General features: G+C 50.6%; 2 protein-coding genes across 2 annotated transcripts; both read right to left on the minus strand.

Moving 5' to 3' along the window:
• Positions 1-5,449: 5,449 nt before the first annotated feature.
• LOC117150378 lies at positions 5,450-10,088 on the minus strand. Its single transcript, XM_033317239.1, has 2 exons — positions 5,595-10,088; positions 5,450-5,543 (listed from the first exon to the last, which is right to left on the minus strand). Exon 1 carries the CDS (start codon positions 9,714-9,716, stop codon positions 5,730-5,732), a length of 3,987 nt encoding a protein of 1,328 aa, XP_033173130.1. The 5' UTR covers positions 9,717-10,088; the 3' UTR covers positions 5,450-5,543; positions 5,595-5,729.
• On the minus strand, positions 10,076-12,113 carry LOC117150379. The gene is made up of 2 exons (XM_033317241.1): positions 11,954-12,113; positions 10,076-11,902 (listed from the first exon to the last, which is right to left on the minus strand). The coding sequence occupies exon 2, from the start codon at positions 11,399-11,401 to the stop codon at positions 10,085-10,087; it is 1,317 nt and encodes a 438-aa protein (XP_033173132.1). The 5' UTR covers positions 11,402-11,902; positions 11,954-12,113; the 3' UTR covers positions 10,076-10,084.
• Between the last annotated feature and the right edge of the window lie 4,037 nt (positions 12,114-16,150).

Consider the following 16,150-nt stretch of genomic DNA (forward strand, 5'->3'; position numbering starts at 1 on the left):
TTCCAAAAAGGCTTCAATCCTTCGAGACAAAGGTCAGCACCAAACAGAAAGGGTGTGACTTATGTTCTAAGGAGAACCATCCGGTACGATTGTGCCCGCGGTTTCTTCAAATGTCTGTTGACTCGCGCTCCGGATATATAAAAAAGAAGCAGCTATGTCTGAATTGTTTTGCCAGAGGTCACCAGCTACGTGACTGCACAAGCACACACAGCTGCTTTACATGTAAGGGCAGGCACCATACGCTGCTGCATCGCAGCCCCCCAAATTCCGAAAATGCGAGTTCCTCAACCTCGCCCCCTACACAGCAACTTCCGAGACCCTCTAGCAGAAATGCATCGGCAAGCACCTCAACGGTGCAAACTTTGTTCGCGTCCGGCACTTCAGCCGTCCTACTGAGCACAGCGATGATTGACGTGTGCCATTTGGGGACGAGCTACCGAGCCCGAGCCCTAATCGACTCGGGATCCGAGGCGACGTTCATTTCAGAACGCCTGTTCAACCTCATCAAGTTGCCATTCCGCAACACCCAGACCCAAGTCTCCGGGTTAAATCATTCAGTCTCCGCGAAATCCTCGAAGCTGTGTCACTTCGGGATTCGCTCTCCTACTAAGCCAGGTCTACAGTTAGACACTGAAGCGTACGTCCTTCCGGAGCTCTCAGGCAAACTGCCCTCCTATCCGATCCCTCGGAATTCTTTGAAGGACCTGCCCGCACTCCGCTGGGCAGATCCTACCTTTTTTGAGAGCTCTCAAATTGATGTACTGATCGGGGCTGACATTCTACCATCCATAATGATGGATGGCACCCGACAAAATATTTGCGGCTCGCTCCTGGGCCAAGAAACTATTTTCGGGTGGGTGCTAACGGGGCCGATTTCCAAGGGTAAGCCGAAACGGGTGAAATGGCGTTATTTTCAATACGTCTTCAGTGCAGACATTACGAAAATGTATCGTCAGATCTGGGTCGATCCAAAACATACCCCGTTTCAAAGAATTCTGTTCCGAAACAAGGAAGGAGATATCCGAGACTTTGAACTAAAAACAGTGACCTTCGGGGTCAACTGCGCCCCCTTCCTCGCTATTCGAGTCTTGCAACAGCTGGCAGAGGATATCCAAGTGCCATTTCCAAATGCCAGCCGCATCATCCAGCAGCACATGTACGTCGACGACGTTCTGGCAGGGGCGAATTCCGTAAACGAAGCCCAAAGTTCAATTCGAGAGTTGCAAGCAGCCCTAAGTGCCTCCGGGTTTCCGCTAAGAAAGTGGACCTCGAACAACAAAAGCGTCCTTAAAGACGTCCCGGCCGAACACCTCCTTCATAGCGAGTTCCTCGACATCGATGCCGAAAGCACGGCCAAGACGCTCGGTATTCGGTGGAGGGCAAAGTCCGACGAATTCTATTTCGTTCCCCCCGACATAGTTGTGGAACCCTCCCATACAAAGCGAGAAGTTTTGTCCCAAATCGCTAGGTTGTTCGATCCTGCCGGGTGGCTCGCGCCGTTCATAATCCGTTCAAAAATGTTCATGCAGGAGATTTGGTTTCAAAACTTAGGCTGGGACGATAAGCTTCCCACTGAAATGAGTCAGCGGTGGCAATCGTTTTTAGATGAGTATTCCGACCTCAACCAGATCCGGGTTCCGAGATGGATCTGGTACCAGCCTGAGGTAATCATAGAGCACCACGGTTTCTGTGACGCGTCTCAGAGAGCCTATGGAGCGGCTATATACATCCGCGTCGAGATGGGGCAAAAGATCCTGACTCGCCTGCTTACAGCCAAAACACGAGTGGCCCCGGTAAAAACCGTCTCCCTTCCTCGGCTAGAGCTCTGTGGTGCCGTGCTGTTAACCGAAATGGTGACAGCAATCCTTCCGCACATGCCCTCCGCCAGTTCAGATATCCGCTGCTGGACAGATTCCACAATCGTCTTAGCCTGGCTACGAAAGCCTGCGTGCAACTGGACCACATTTGTGGCCAACAGAGTTGCCAAGATCACGCAGGCGACGCCAGTCGACTGTTGGGCACACGTTCGCTCAGAACAAAACTCCGCCGATCTAGCCAGTCGAGGCGTATCCCTACATGAATTGGCAGAAAACCATCTCTGGTGGCACGGACCAGAGTGGCTGCAAGGGCCACGAGAGCTATGGCCAGCACAAAGCGACACTCTTCCAGTGACAGAGCTAGAGCAGCGCGCGGTCAAAGTGCATTTTGTCAAGGGCCCGTCCATCGACTTTCTCGAACGTTTCTCCAAATTGGACAAGGCCCTGCGAGTTCTGGTCTATGTTCAACGCTTCCTTAAACGCTGCCGCAAAGGTTCGTTCTTGCCCAGTTCACGACCTACAAGTAAAGAGATCCGAGAGGCAGAACGAACTCTGACCTCCATTGCGCAGCGCAGAGCATATGGCCAAGAGCTTCAGCATCTGACCGAGAAAAGGCCTCTTCCAGTGTCAAGTCCTTTGGTGAATTTGTTCCCGTTCATTGACCAACACGGCCTTTTAAGGGCGTGCGGCCGTCCCACTGCATCCAAAACCCTGCAATATGATGAACGTCATCCGATTCTTCTCCCCTATGACTGTAGACTGTCGCGCCTCATCGTCCAATTTACTCACCAAATTACTCTTCATGGCGGTAGTCAATTGATCGTACGCCTGATCCGAACAAAGTATTGGATTCCTAAAATCAAGAATCTGGTGAAGGCTGTGGTCAATCCGTGTAAGATTTGCACGATTTACAAGAAGAGGCTCCAAACACGGCTGATGGGCGACTTCCCGACAGATAGAGTCTCCTTGTCAAGGGCGTTCACCTACACGGGTATCGACTATGCCGGCCCTTTCGAAATAAAAAATTATACAGGGAAAGCGTGTCTCATAACGAAGGGATATGTTTGTGTGTTTGTGTGCTTTTCCACGAAGACTATCCATTTGGAACCCACTTCCGATCTAACAACCGAGAAATTTCTAGCGGCCTTTGCTCGTTTCGTAGCGGGGCGCGGTTGTCCTCAGCGGGTCCATTCGGATAATGGTAAAACCTTTGTGGGGGCGGCAACTTTGATTTCCAGGGACTTTCTCCAAGCTATCAAAGAGTCCGTGACTGATGCATATAGCCATCAGGGACTCGTATGGCGGTTCATCCCACCAGGGGCTCCACATATGGGGGGTTTGTGGGAAGCAGGGGTGAAAAGCTTCAAAACCCTGTTCCTTAAATCGACGTCAGTCCGCAAATATACATTTGAGGAGCTGGCGACGCTTCTCGCTAAGATTGAGGCTTGCCTCAACTCTAGACCCCTCTCCCCTATGTCCGAAGATCCCTCAGATTTGCTGGCCCTCACACCAGGCCATTTCCTTATTGGAGGGCCGTTGCTTTCCACGGCGGAACCCGAGATAAAGGGCGAAGCCAAGTCGATAATAAATCGATGGCAACACCTCAAGGCACAACATCAGCAGTTTAGTGCACGGTGGAAAGAGGAGTATCTCAAAGAACTCTGTTCACGCCAGAAGGGCGCAAACAGTTGAGCGGCAGTGTAAGCGGCCAATGCTTGTACTCGAAGCTCCTCCACGGCTCGCAAGCACCGCTGCTCGCGCTCTCCTTCTCTTCTCTCGCTCTCCTCCCTTCCCGCAAGGTATTCACCACTCCGCGGTCCCGCGATATTTCTACTGTTAGTGTTAAGGTAGTCTTAAGTTACAAGTGCGCGAATAAAGTACGGAATTTTCGTGAAGTCGATCCCGATTGTTTCATTTCAGGGAGAATCAGCAGCAGCCGCAGCAACTACAACCACGGCAATTTTCCGCCCACTCCATTTCATGGACCTTCGAGCCGGATGAGCTCTGATCCTGCCAGCGCTCCTTGCGGAAAATTCAAGATAAGTACGGCTTTAAATCCTATTCCGTCCGTGGTCGCCATTTTCGTTTTTCCAACGGCGTTTATTCTTTCCGTCCATCCGTATCAAGTGAAAAGTGAAAATATATAAGTACATGCGCCCAGCCACCGAGATTACTTTTTTTTTAAGTGCATAAACAAGCACTTTGCCAATACCGGCCCCCTAATTCGTCTCACGGTGCTCCGCTGATATCCAAGCGCATGTACATATATATACATATATATACACTGTCCAAAATTCACTGTTATCGTCCGCTGCTAAACTGCTGTTTTTTTTTTGTGCCTCAATAAAATATACAACCCAATACAAATACAACAATACAATACAATATACAAATTTAATTAAATTAAATTAAATATACACATACATATAATCACCAAAAATTTCACATACACACAAATATACATAGCCATATACATACATTACGACATATCCATTGTCATACATAGATTCCAACGATATTCACATACACACAGTCGCGACTTACACAGACTTGCCAAGTGCAAGTTCTTTCGTCTCCTCTTTGTTCGTTATTGCCCTGACAAAAAAACCAGCGCATAGCGACGAGAGAATACCCTATTGTCGAGACATAAAATAAAATAAATAAGTCCGACGATAAAATTTAAAAATAAATAATTTAATAAAAAAAAAGGAAAGAAACGATTGTTTTAATTATTATTATTATTGATTATTATTTAATAATTATTTAACCCAAATAATAATTTTTTTTACAAGCTATTTCTGGCTCCCATTTCTGGTTCCTAAATTAAAATAATAAAATTGTGGTCCTAAATCCGGTAGCTATTTTTATAAATTTAAACTTGAATTTTCTATCTATTTTCCATATATTAGCTATTGTTTTTCGGGATTTCCAGTCGATAGCGATTTTTTATAAATCCTTGGCTATTATCCAGACTCCAGCTGGTAGCTATTTTTTAGCTATTTTTCCAGAAATTGCAATTTATAGTCTTTTTATAAATTTGAGCTACTGTTTTTTCTAGACTCCAATATAGCTATATCTTCTTGTGGACTTCACTCTAGCTGTTGCTTTTTGTGAATCCTCCTAGCTATTTTTTCACACTGAGTTTTAGCTATATGAAATCCGGTAGCTATTTTTTATAAATTCAAGTTTATAGCTATTTTCTATATTAGCTATTCTTTTTCGGGATTTCCAGTCGGTAGCGATTTTTATAAATCCTTGGCTATTATCCAGACTCCAGCTGGTAGCTATTTGTTAGCTATTTTTCCAGAAATTGCAATTTATAGTCTTTTTTATAAATTTGAGCTACTGTTTTTTCTAGACTCCAATATAGCTATATCTGCTTGTGGACTTCACTCTATCTGTTGCTTTTTTGTGAATCCTCCTGGCTATTTTTTCACACTGAGTTTTAGCTATATGAAATCAGGTAGCTATTTTTTATAAATTCAAGTTTATAGCTATTTTCTATATTAGCTATTCTTTTTCGGGATTTCCAGTCGGTAGCGATTTTTATAAATCCTTGGCTATTATCCAGACTCCAGCTGGTAGCTATTTTTTAGCTATTTTTCCAGAAATTGCAATTTATAGTTGTCGTCGTGCGTCAAATGGAGTTGCCTTAAACGGCTACTCCACGCATTGGTTCCCGAAAGAAAAGGCAGACTAATCCGTGGTAGTAGAACACGTTTTATTCTGGAAGAATTCAATGTTTCATAATTGTAACTAACTTAACTTATAGCTCACCGCAGTGTGTCCTCCAACTTTTACACGACAATGAAAAGCTAAATTTTCCCGGCAATTTACAATGGCTAATAACAATGTGCCCAGACACATATGGGCTTACAAATCCTTCCACATTCGGACTTCTCAAAATACTAACTAGCCTATCGATAACAATATTCGATCCGCGACATCCCCGACCCCGTGAAGAACCGCTTCACTCAAATCCAAAACTGCAAGTTTAGAGACGGGTCGCATCATTGTCCTAGATAGGCCGTTGTCGTTCACGCGCACCTTAGCGCGTCTGACGACTCCATCAGCTCCGCTGTAGATCTCCTCCACGATGCCCTTGCGCCACTCTCGTCGGGCCAAGGCAGGATCACAGACGAAGACCATATCACCCTGGTGGATGGGCTCCGTTCGGCGGCACCACTTCTCGCGGCGCACAAGCGTAGGCAGGTACTCCATGACCCACCTCCTCCAGAAACGGTCTCGTAGCAGGCGAGCAATCCTCCACTGCTTCCTCGTAGACCACTCCTTGGGCAGCTCCGCATCCAATCCAGGTGTATCCGGCAGATTGGCTACTCCCTTGAGTAGATCGTTTGGCGTCAACGGCGCCTCCTGGTCCGCATCCACAGGCAAGTGGGTGAGCGGACGCGAGTTTACAATATTCTCCGCCTCAATCAGGAAACTCTCCAATACATGGTCCCTCGGCGCAACTTCCTTCAGGGTATGACGCAGTACTCTCTTGACGCACTGCACCATGCGCTCCCAAACTCCGCCCTCAGACGGGTTCGCTGGACAATTAAAAACCCATTCAATGCTTCTGCTTGACAACTCACTCTGAAGCTTCTCCATCTCGAATACGTCACCAAAGCGCCTGGCTTCCCTGTCAGCTCCCACGAAGTTCTTGCCGTTATCGCTGCGCAGTCTATATACTGGCCCTCTACGACAGACGAAGTTCCTGATCGCAATTATGCAGGAATCCGTCGACAGGTCATGCGCCAGCTCCAGGTGAATCGCCCTTGTCGTCAAACACGTAAACAAGGCGACCCAACGCTTCTCCTTGTGACGGGACACAGTCACCAGCAGTGGCCCAAAGTAGTCCAGTCCTGTGTATTTGAATGGCCATCCACCCGCATCCAGTCTGTCTTCCGGATGGGGTCCCATTATCGGCGGCATCGGCCGCGCTCGCTGCAACTTGCACTCGTTGCACGATGAGATGACTCTCCGCATCACACGCCTCATCTTTGTGACCCAGAACTTTGTCCGGATCTCCGCAATCGTAGCATCCACATTTTGATGCTTCATCCTGGCGTGGAAGTCTCTCACAATCAGCTCTGTCAGACTGTGCCTGTGTGACAGTAATACGGGCCTCCTCGCACTGTACGGCATGCACAGTGCGGCATCAATTCTGCCGTAAGCTCGCAGAATCCCGTCCTCGTCTAGGTAGGGCACCAACCCTCGAATGTCGCTCGATCTACCGACGTCCTGTCCAGTTTCCGCCGACCTCATCTCGTCGGGGAAAGACTCCAATTGTGCCTGTCTGACCAACAGGTTCTCCGCGGCCTTACATTCTGCTGCAGTAAGGCCGTATTCCTCGAGCTCGTTTCGCTGTTTGCGGCACCAGCGCGCAAACCGTAGGACCCAGGCTGTGGTCCTCACCAGGCGACTGAAGCTCGAGAATCTCTGAAACGGAATAACAAATTGGTCTGCCACAACTAATGCAAACTCACTGGGCATCTCTTCTTCATCAGGGGCATCTGGAACACGCTCAGTTCCTTCCTCAGGCCCCGGCCAGCTGGCTGCTGGCTGCCTCAAAAATGCAGGTCCTCTTAGCCACCTTGATTCCTGGCTAAGGTCGACTCCTTTCTGCGACCGCGTCGCATCATCAGCCGCATTATCGGTTGTAGGCACCCATCTCCATTTGGAAACCTTCGACGACTCCAAAATCTCCGCCACTCGGTTGCCAACAAACTGCTTATACCGGCGGTGGGTGCTGCCGATCCATCTCAGCACCGTCTTAGAGTCCGTCCATAACACCAGGTCCGTGATGACCACACTGTGCTCCTCCTTGACAGTGTTCATCAGCCTGGTTCCAAGAACTGCTGCCTGTAGCTCCAGCCGTGGGATCGTCATCGTTCTCATTGGGGCACACTTCGTCTTCGCACTCACGAAGCTCACCTGCACGTCGTCGTCCTCATACGTGACCCTCCAATAGGCCACCGCCGCGAATGCTGCCTGACTAGCATCCACGAAGACGTGCAACTCTACGGCCCGGACTGCTCCACGCCCAAAATAATGGCGCGGACATCGGAACTGTCCCACGGCGTCCATCTCTTTGCGCCAAATCGCAAAGGCTTTGCTTAATTCCTCCGGTAGTGGTTCGTCCCACTGGATCTTCTGCCTCCAAATCTCTCGCAGCAGCAGCTTCGCTGTAACCATGAGACAGCACAGGAATCCCAGGGGATCAAACGTAGACATCACCAGGCTCAAATATTCCCTCTTCGTAGGGACTCGGTCTCCACTCAGGACGCTGCTTGGCACTCGATGATACTCCACGTTGAATCTGAAGTCATCTGTTGCTACTTGCCAACGCATTCCGAGGATCTTCTCTTCAGCCTCACCCCATCCGACGCTCTTGACTCGACCAGGTCCTAAAGCCGTCTCCACGGTGGGTGAGCTGGATGAAAACTGGCATAGTTCGAATCCAGCATCCTTATGTATCTCCTTCACTCGGGTAGATACGCTGATAGCCTCGCTCTCTGTAGCGAAACTGTCCACATAGTCATCGACATAATGGTAGTCGGTGATGGCCTTGACCGCTCTCGGATCCGAATCCCGATACTTCAGGGCATTCATAGTCTTCACGTAATGCGCAGCGCTCGGCGAGCAGGCTGCTCCAAACGTCATTACGTTCATCTCATAGACATCCGGATCTCTCTCGTCGTCGCCATCTCTCCAGAGGAATCGTTGGGAACATCTATCCTCGGGTCGGATCAGCACTTGGTGGAACATCTCCTTGATGTCACCGCAGACTCCGACGGCTCCCTCTCTGAAATGAAAGAGCACAGCTGGCAAAGGCTTATAGTGCTGAGGCCCTTTGTCCAGCTCCGAGTTTAGCGAGGTTCCTCCAACTTTGGCTGCAGCATCAAACACAAGCCGTACCTTGCCGGGCTTGTTTGGGTTTTCGACACCAAAATGTGGCAAATACCATAGGCGATCGCTCCTTACCGCGACCTCCTCCGGCTGCAGCCTCCTCGCGTATCCTTTAGACACGTAATCCTTTATGATCCGATTGTATTCCTGCGCCAACGGCTTGTTGCGCTTCATCTTCTTCTCGACGTTGACCAGCCTCTTGTACGCCATCTCATAGCTCGGTGGCAGCACAACGTGGTCGTCCTTCCAGAGTAATCCCGTCTGGTAGCGACGCCCCACTTTCACCGTGGTGTCTTCGAGTATCCTTTGGGCCCGGACATCGTCGCTGGCTGCGACCGGCGGCGCGGTCTTCACTCCAAAGTTCTCCATGTCGAAGTAGTCCTCCACCATCTTCTCCATCGCGTCATCCACTGACACGGCAAGTAGGCAGGACCTCGGTGACGGCGTGGTCGGTTGCCCACTTACAGGCCCAAACACAACCCAGCCCAGCTCGGTTGCGGCCGCATACGGTCCCTCTCGAGCGAACCGCCTCGTCCTAAGTGGCAACCCCAGATGTCCGTGATCCAGACCGATGAGCAGCTTCGGCACCACGTTGCTGTAAGGCTTCATCGGCAGACGCGCATCCCTGTGCACGCCCTGGACATCTCGTCGGCTCAGTGTCTGCATCGGCAAACTCAAACTCGAAACGGCATAAACGTTTCTCAATACATGGCGAGTGGGCTTTCCAACTCCACTTATCTTCAGACTCACCACGTTGGTAGGCTCTCTGGTTGACTTACCTCCAAACCATCGGATATTTAGCTGCCGACGCTCTCCTTGCACTCCAAGATCCCTTCGAAGTTCGTCATCGATCATCGTGACGGAGGATCCCTCATCTAGGAGCGCATACGTATCCACCTTTCGCCCCGCTCCGTACAGCGTAACCGGCAGTATACGGAACAGTAGATGGCCTCCTTCGGCGTCAACGCAGCTCAAATTCCTCTGCATGGGCGCTCCCGCTTCACGAGGAGCTCCTGGTTCCAGGCTGTTGCTGGGAACGGCTGGCTGCCGGTTCCTCTCCTGGTCCCTGTGACCATCTCGTAGCGAAGGCCTCCTGGCCGGGCTGCGTCTGGAAACTGCTGGCTGCTGGTTCCCTTCGTGGCGTCTGAAGCCACCTCGCTGCAGCGGCCTTCGCTCCTCGTCCGCACCATGTAGCAGACGGTGATGCTCCCTTCGGCATCCATTAATCTGGCACTCACCTTGCGTATAGCAGGATCTAACCGTGTGCCCGCTTCGCAGGCAATTGAAGCAGAGCCGATGCCTCTTCACATTGCTCCACCTTTCCTGTGGCGAAGCTCCAATAAATTTTGTGCAGCTCAATATTCCATGCTGTCCTCCACAGATGGGACAACCTCCATGCCGATCATCCTGTTGATCGCATTCATTATGCGACGCCTCGGCTCCTTTCCCTCGACGTCCAAAACCGTGCACACCACGTTTGCGTACTCCTGTAGCCACGCGCTGAAGTGGACTACAGTGGGAAAGGGCGCAATCGTTGCAGCATGCCTGGCCCAGTCCACTCGCTTGCTCGTTGGCAGCTTGGCCACAAGATCCTCCATGAGGGTTGGGTTCCCCAGGTTTTGCTCCGCCTTCGCTGACTGCAAGAAGGCCGCAAGGTTACTCACTCGGGTTGCGAAGGGAATGATCTTCGCCAAATTGTGCTCCGAGATTGGCTGCACCTCTCGCACGTTGTTCAGCTGGCTGCGTATAAGCTGCTCCGGTCGGCCGAACCTAAAGCGTAGCTGCTCCATCACGGCGCTGACATTCCCTGGATGAATCAGTAGCGCCTTCACTGCCTCGCGCGCTTCATCCTTCAGCGCCTTCAACAACCTCTGGTTGTTCTCCAGGTCCGTGCAGTTGTACGCTCGGGTCGTCTCCACGAACGCACAGCTGAAGATCGGCCACTCCTCGGGCTGCCCTCCAAATATAGGCAAGTCCGGAAGCTTCCTTGGCCCATATGCTCCCTGGATTCCACTCGGCGTCGTCGCGGCGTAGGATCCGACAAGTGGCGATGCTGTTGCCGCATTGTGGATGCTCACGCCCGGTAGCACGAGTCCATGCGCTGGCTGCGCAGTGCCTGTTGCACACAGTGGCTCCACAAAATAGTTGCTAGTCGTTAGCAATGGCGGTCCACTCGAAGATGGCGGCAGCGTGCAGGCCGCACCGCTCGCACCGTCACCGTTGTATGGCACCGACCCGACCCCGTTATGTAAGGCCTCTACGTTAGATGTGGGTATTGGCTGGCCGCTCCAAGATGGCGGCCGCCCCGACGCTCCACTGTTGGCGCCAACTGCGCTTGGGCCAACTGCGATTGGCGCGCAATTGGCGGTGCTCACACTTTCCTTTGATCTAGCCTTCTCCAGCTCCCTCTCCAACGCTGCGATCCTCTCCATGAGTTCCAACACGAGGGGCTGGTTCACCTCCGGTACTGAACTCGCAGCTGTGACAGCAGTACTTCTAGGTTGGGAAGCTACTGTAGTCACCGTAGTGGCCGGGCAAGGAATCGACGCCGGCGTGGTGTTCACCCGCGTCCGAGTTCCTGCTCCACTACTGGCTGGCTGCTGACTCACTGTTGTTATAGGGGTGGCTTCCCCTCCGTTCAGCCGGGCACTCCTCCTGGGGGAATGCTGCATCTTTCCCAGCTCCTAAATGGCGGCGCCTCTGCGCGTCCAAAATGGCGTCTCTGACGCTTCGTGCAGCTGGCTGCGGCCACGGATGCTTGGCGCTCCTTGCGCCTTCTGACCGCTGGCTGCGGTCTCCACAAATGACGCTTCTTGCGTCTCCTTGTCGCTGGCTGCGACTCGTTCGTACCGGCGTTCGACGCTGGCTGCGTCACTCTATGTCGCTGACTGCGACGCCACTGTCGCTGGCTGCGACTCCTCTGCCGGTACGTAGCGCTGGCTGCGTTCACACAAATCCTGGCTGGCCGTCTAAACCGTCACTCCAGCTCCGGCAACTCTATAGCTGGCCGTCTAAACCGTCATTCCAGCGCAAGTTGCCCCTGCAGTCGCCCTAGGACTGCGAATAAAAGATTGTCGTCGTGCGTCAAATGGAGTTGCCTTAAACGGCTACTCCACGCATTGGTTCCCGAAAGAAAAGGCAGACTAATCCGTGGTAGTAGAACACGTTTTATTCTGGAAGAATTCAATGTTTCATAATTGTAACTAACTTAACTTATAGCTCACCGCAGTGTGTCCTCCAACTTTTACACGACAATGAAAAGCTAAATTTTCCCGGCAATTTACAATGGCTAATAACAATGTGCCCAGACACATATGGGCTTACAAATCCTTCCACATTCGGACTTCTCAAAATACTAACTAGCCTATCGATAACAATATTCGATCCGCGACAATAGTCTTTTTTATAAATTTGAGCTACTGTTGTTTCTAGACTCCAATATAGCTATATCTGCTTGTGGACTTCACTCTAGCTGTTGCTTTTTTGTGAATCCTCCTAGCTATTTTTTCACACTGAGTTTTAGCTATATGAAATCCGGTAGCTATTTTTTATAAATTCAAGTTTATAGCTATTTTCTATATTAGCTATTCTTTTTCGGGATTTCCAGTCGGTAGCGATTTTTATAAATCCTTGGCTATTATCCAGACTCCAGCTGGTAGCTATTTTTTAGCTATTTTTCCAGAAATTGCAATTTATAGTCTTTTTTATAAATTTGAGCTACTGTTTTTTCTAGACTCCAATATAGCTATATCTGCTTGTGGACTTCACTCTAGCTGTTGCTTTTTTGTGAATCCTCCTAGCTATTTTTTCACACTGAGTTTTAGCTATATGAAATCCAGTAGCTATTTTTTATAAATTCAATATTATAGCTATTTTCTATATTAGCTATTCTTTTTCGGAATTTCCGGTCGGTAGCGATTTTTATAAATCCTTGGCTATTATCCAGACTTCAGCTGGTAGCTATTTTTTTAGCTATTTTTTCAGAAATTGCAATAAACTGAATTTTAGCTATATTGTACTTCATTTAAGCTTTTTTCCAGTTGATTTAAGATCTATTGGGGCCTTATTTCACAAAAATTGGGATTTTTTTTCCTTCGTGCTCCAATCTCCAGATCCCAATTGCAACTTTCTCCCGAATTCCGACGGGATCCTTTGTCCATCCAGATTTGGATGCCCTCTGGGTCTGGTTCCTTTTCAATTCCACATTTTTTTTCGGCGTGCAGGCCTTCTTGACTTCCTTCTCCTAGGGCATAGCTGAGCATGCCCCTAGAGGGAGACAAGAAAAAGACACCCGCACCTGGAAAAGAACAAAAGTTCAACCCGCAATCTCCGCTATCCACTCGCGGTAGGCCAGCACCCAAGTCCGTTAGTCCCAGGGTCAAAACCGCGACTCCCACTCCGAAACCAAAGGTTGTGCCATCGACCAGTTCGAAGACAACTCCTAGGTTGGTCATTTCCCGACCAGTGACGCGAGCGTCTAGTGAGTCTTCTCTATCGAGAAAATCCGAGAGTCCCTCCGCTGTCGGGATTGATTTCCTCCGCGTCACACGCTCTACCACAAAGAGAATGGCATCCTCTGAGCAGCCGACGCCCGCAAACGCAGCGTTGCATAAATTCATCGCCGTCAGCGATCGCGTAAGCCTTTTCGAAGCGAAGATCAACACTCCAGATCAAGCCTCTCCGTCCCTACACACGTTACAAGTCCGTCTGCAACAGGTGCGAGCCTTATGGGACAAAGTGGAAAGAGAGTACGAAACATGCTCTGACCTCATGGCCCAAGAAGGATCGCTCGACACAGTGCCTATTCTCCAGGCCAAGTATGACTACTGCTACTCAGTATACGAGTCATGTGCAGCACAAATTGGCGAAACAATCGACAGAGCAACGCCTCAAGTCGCGCAAGCACCCTCTCAGCCGCTAATTTCGTCCGGCTGCCGCTTACCTCCATGCGACACGGAAGTCTTCGATGGCGACTACCTCCGATGGCCCACTTTCCGGGACCTATTCACGGCAATTTACGTAAACAACCCCAGGCTGAGTCCGGTCGAGAAGCTATTCCATCTCCTCACGAAAACAAGTGGCGAAGCAAAAGCCATCGTGGCGAAATCTCCTCTCACGAATGATGGTTTTGCTTCGGCGTGGGAGGCGCTGCGAGATCGGTTCCAAAATAAGCGACTTTTAGTCAACAGCCAGCTCAAGCTTCTTTTTAACTTGAGTTCAATTTCGCAAGAATCTGGTCATGCTTTAAAAGAGCTACAATCCATGATTCAGGGGTGTTTAACAGCACTAGCGCATTCCCAGGTATCCACAGAAAACTGGGATTGTCTCTTGGTTTTCCTTTGCGCGAGCAAACTGCCCAAGCAGACCCTGTCCTTATGGGAACAGTCGCTAACTACCAAATCCGAGATCCCAGCTTGGGAAGAAATGAATGCCTTCCTGAGCGAAAGGTATCGGACATTGGAAGCCATCGAAGATATGAAACCGACTCAGGCGGTTCCAAAAAGGCTTCAATCCTTCGAGACAAAGGTCAGCACCAAACAGAAAGGGTGTGACTTATGTTCTAAGGAGAACCATCCGGTACGATTGTGCCCGCGGTTTCTTCAAATGTCTGTTGACTCGCGCTCCGGATATATAAAAAAGAAGCAGCTATGTCTGAATTGTTTTGCCAGAGGTCACCAGCTACGTGACTGCACAAGCACACACAGCTGCTTTACATGTAAGGGCAGGCACCATACGCTGCTGCATCGCAGCCCCCCAAATTCCGAAAATGCGAGTTCCTCAACCTCGCCCCCTACACAGCAACTTCCGAGACCCTCTAGCAGAAATGCATCGGCAAGCACCTCAGCGGTGCAAACTTTCTTCGCGTCCGGCACTTCAGCCGTCCTACTGAGCACAGCGATGATTGACGTGTGCCATTTGGGGACGAACTACCGAGCCCGAGCCTTAATCGACTCGGGATCCGAGGCGACGTTCATTTCAGAACGCCTGTTCAACCTCATCAAGTTGCCATTCCGCAACACCCAGACCCAAGTCTCCGGGTTAAATCATTCGGTCTCCGCGAAATCCTCGAAGCTGTGTCACTTCGGGATTCGCGTTCCTACTAAGCCAGGTCTACAGTTAGACACTGAAGCGTACGTCCTTCCGGAGCTCTCAGGCAAACTGCCCTCCTATCCGATCCCTCGGAATTCTTTGAAGGACCTGCCCGCACTCCGCTGGGCAGATCCTACCTTTTTTGAGAGCTCTCAAATTGATGTACTGATCGGGGCTGACATTCTACCATCCATAATGATGGATGGCACCCGACAAAATATTTGCGGCTCGCTCCTGGGCCAAGAAACTATTTTCGGGTGGGTGCTAACGGGGCCGATTTCCAAGGGTAAGCCGAAACGGGTCGCATCCTTCACGACCCAGGTGCACCAAACAGGCGACCCTGATTCGCCCGAGATAAAGGGCGAAGCCAAGTCGATAATAAATCGATGGCAACACCTCAAGGCACAACATCAGCAGTTTAGTGCACGGTGGAAAGAGGAGTATCTCAAAGAACTCCATAAACGAAGCAAATGGCAATTTCCGACCAGGAACCTACAAGCCGACGATATGGTAGTTGTCAAGGAGGACAATCTACCACCGAACGAATGGCGGCTCGGCAGAATTGTTTCTGCCTTTCCAGGAGCCGACGATCGCATTCGAGTCGTTGAGATCCGTACGTCTCGCGGCACCATAAAACGCCCTGTCCACAAGGTAATTCTGCTACCGATGGAGGACAAAGAGTCCTCCGTTCCTAGGGATTAGGGCACTTCCCCCATTCCGGGGCCCAAATAGTAGTCGGCTCACACTAAGCTTTTTCATTTCTTTATTGGCAGACTTACTCACTTCCTCCAATAATGGCTCCTCGTCCTCGTGCCACCCAGTCGTTGGAGAGCAGACGTACTCGAGGTATTAAATCCTACCGCTGCCGAGTCTGCTCTGGAATCCATCCTCTTCGAAAGTGCACGAGGTTCCACAAACTGAGCGCTGAAAAGCGCCTTCGGGCAGTACTTATTAATAAGTACTGCTCGAACTGCCTCGCCCATCAGCACTCAGGAGGAGACTGTCGCAGCCAAGAGGGATGCAAGAAGTGTGGAGGAGACCACCACACCCTACTCCACATGCACGAGGTCCTCCCCGCTCCGAACCCGGCAGCGCTACCAGCTCCGACGCGCAGAGAGCGCCATCCCGCTGCACCTCGTCCGGTCCGGATTTCCCGCACTCCGCCACCAGTCGCCAACAATCGCCCGCGTCAGCAGCAGCAGAAGGCTGTCCCCATACTGCCTACAGCCATCGTCGTGCTGGACACGGGCTCGAAGACATTCGAGACCGGGGCCATGATCGACCCATGCATGCTGGTGAGCAGCATCGACCGGTCGTTAGCGGCTGCGTTC

This window comes from Drosophila mauritiana, chromosome 2L (genome assembly GCF_004382145.1).
Source record: "Drosophila mauritiana strain mau12 chromosome 2L, ASM438214v1, whole genome shotgun sequence".
Taxonomy (NCBI): Eukaryota; Metazoa; Arthropoda; class Insecta; order Diptera; family Drosophilidae; genus Drosophila; species Drosophila mauritiana.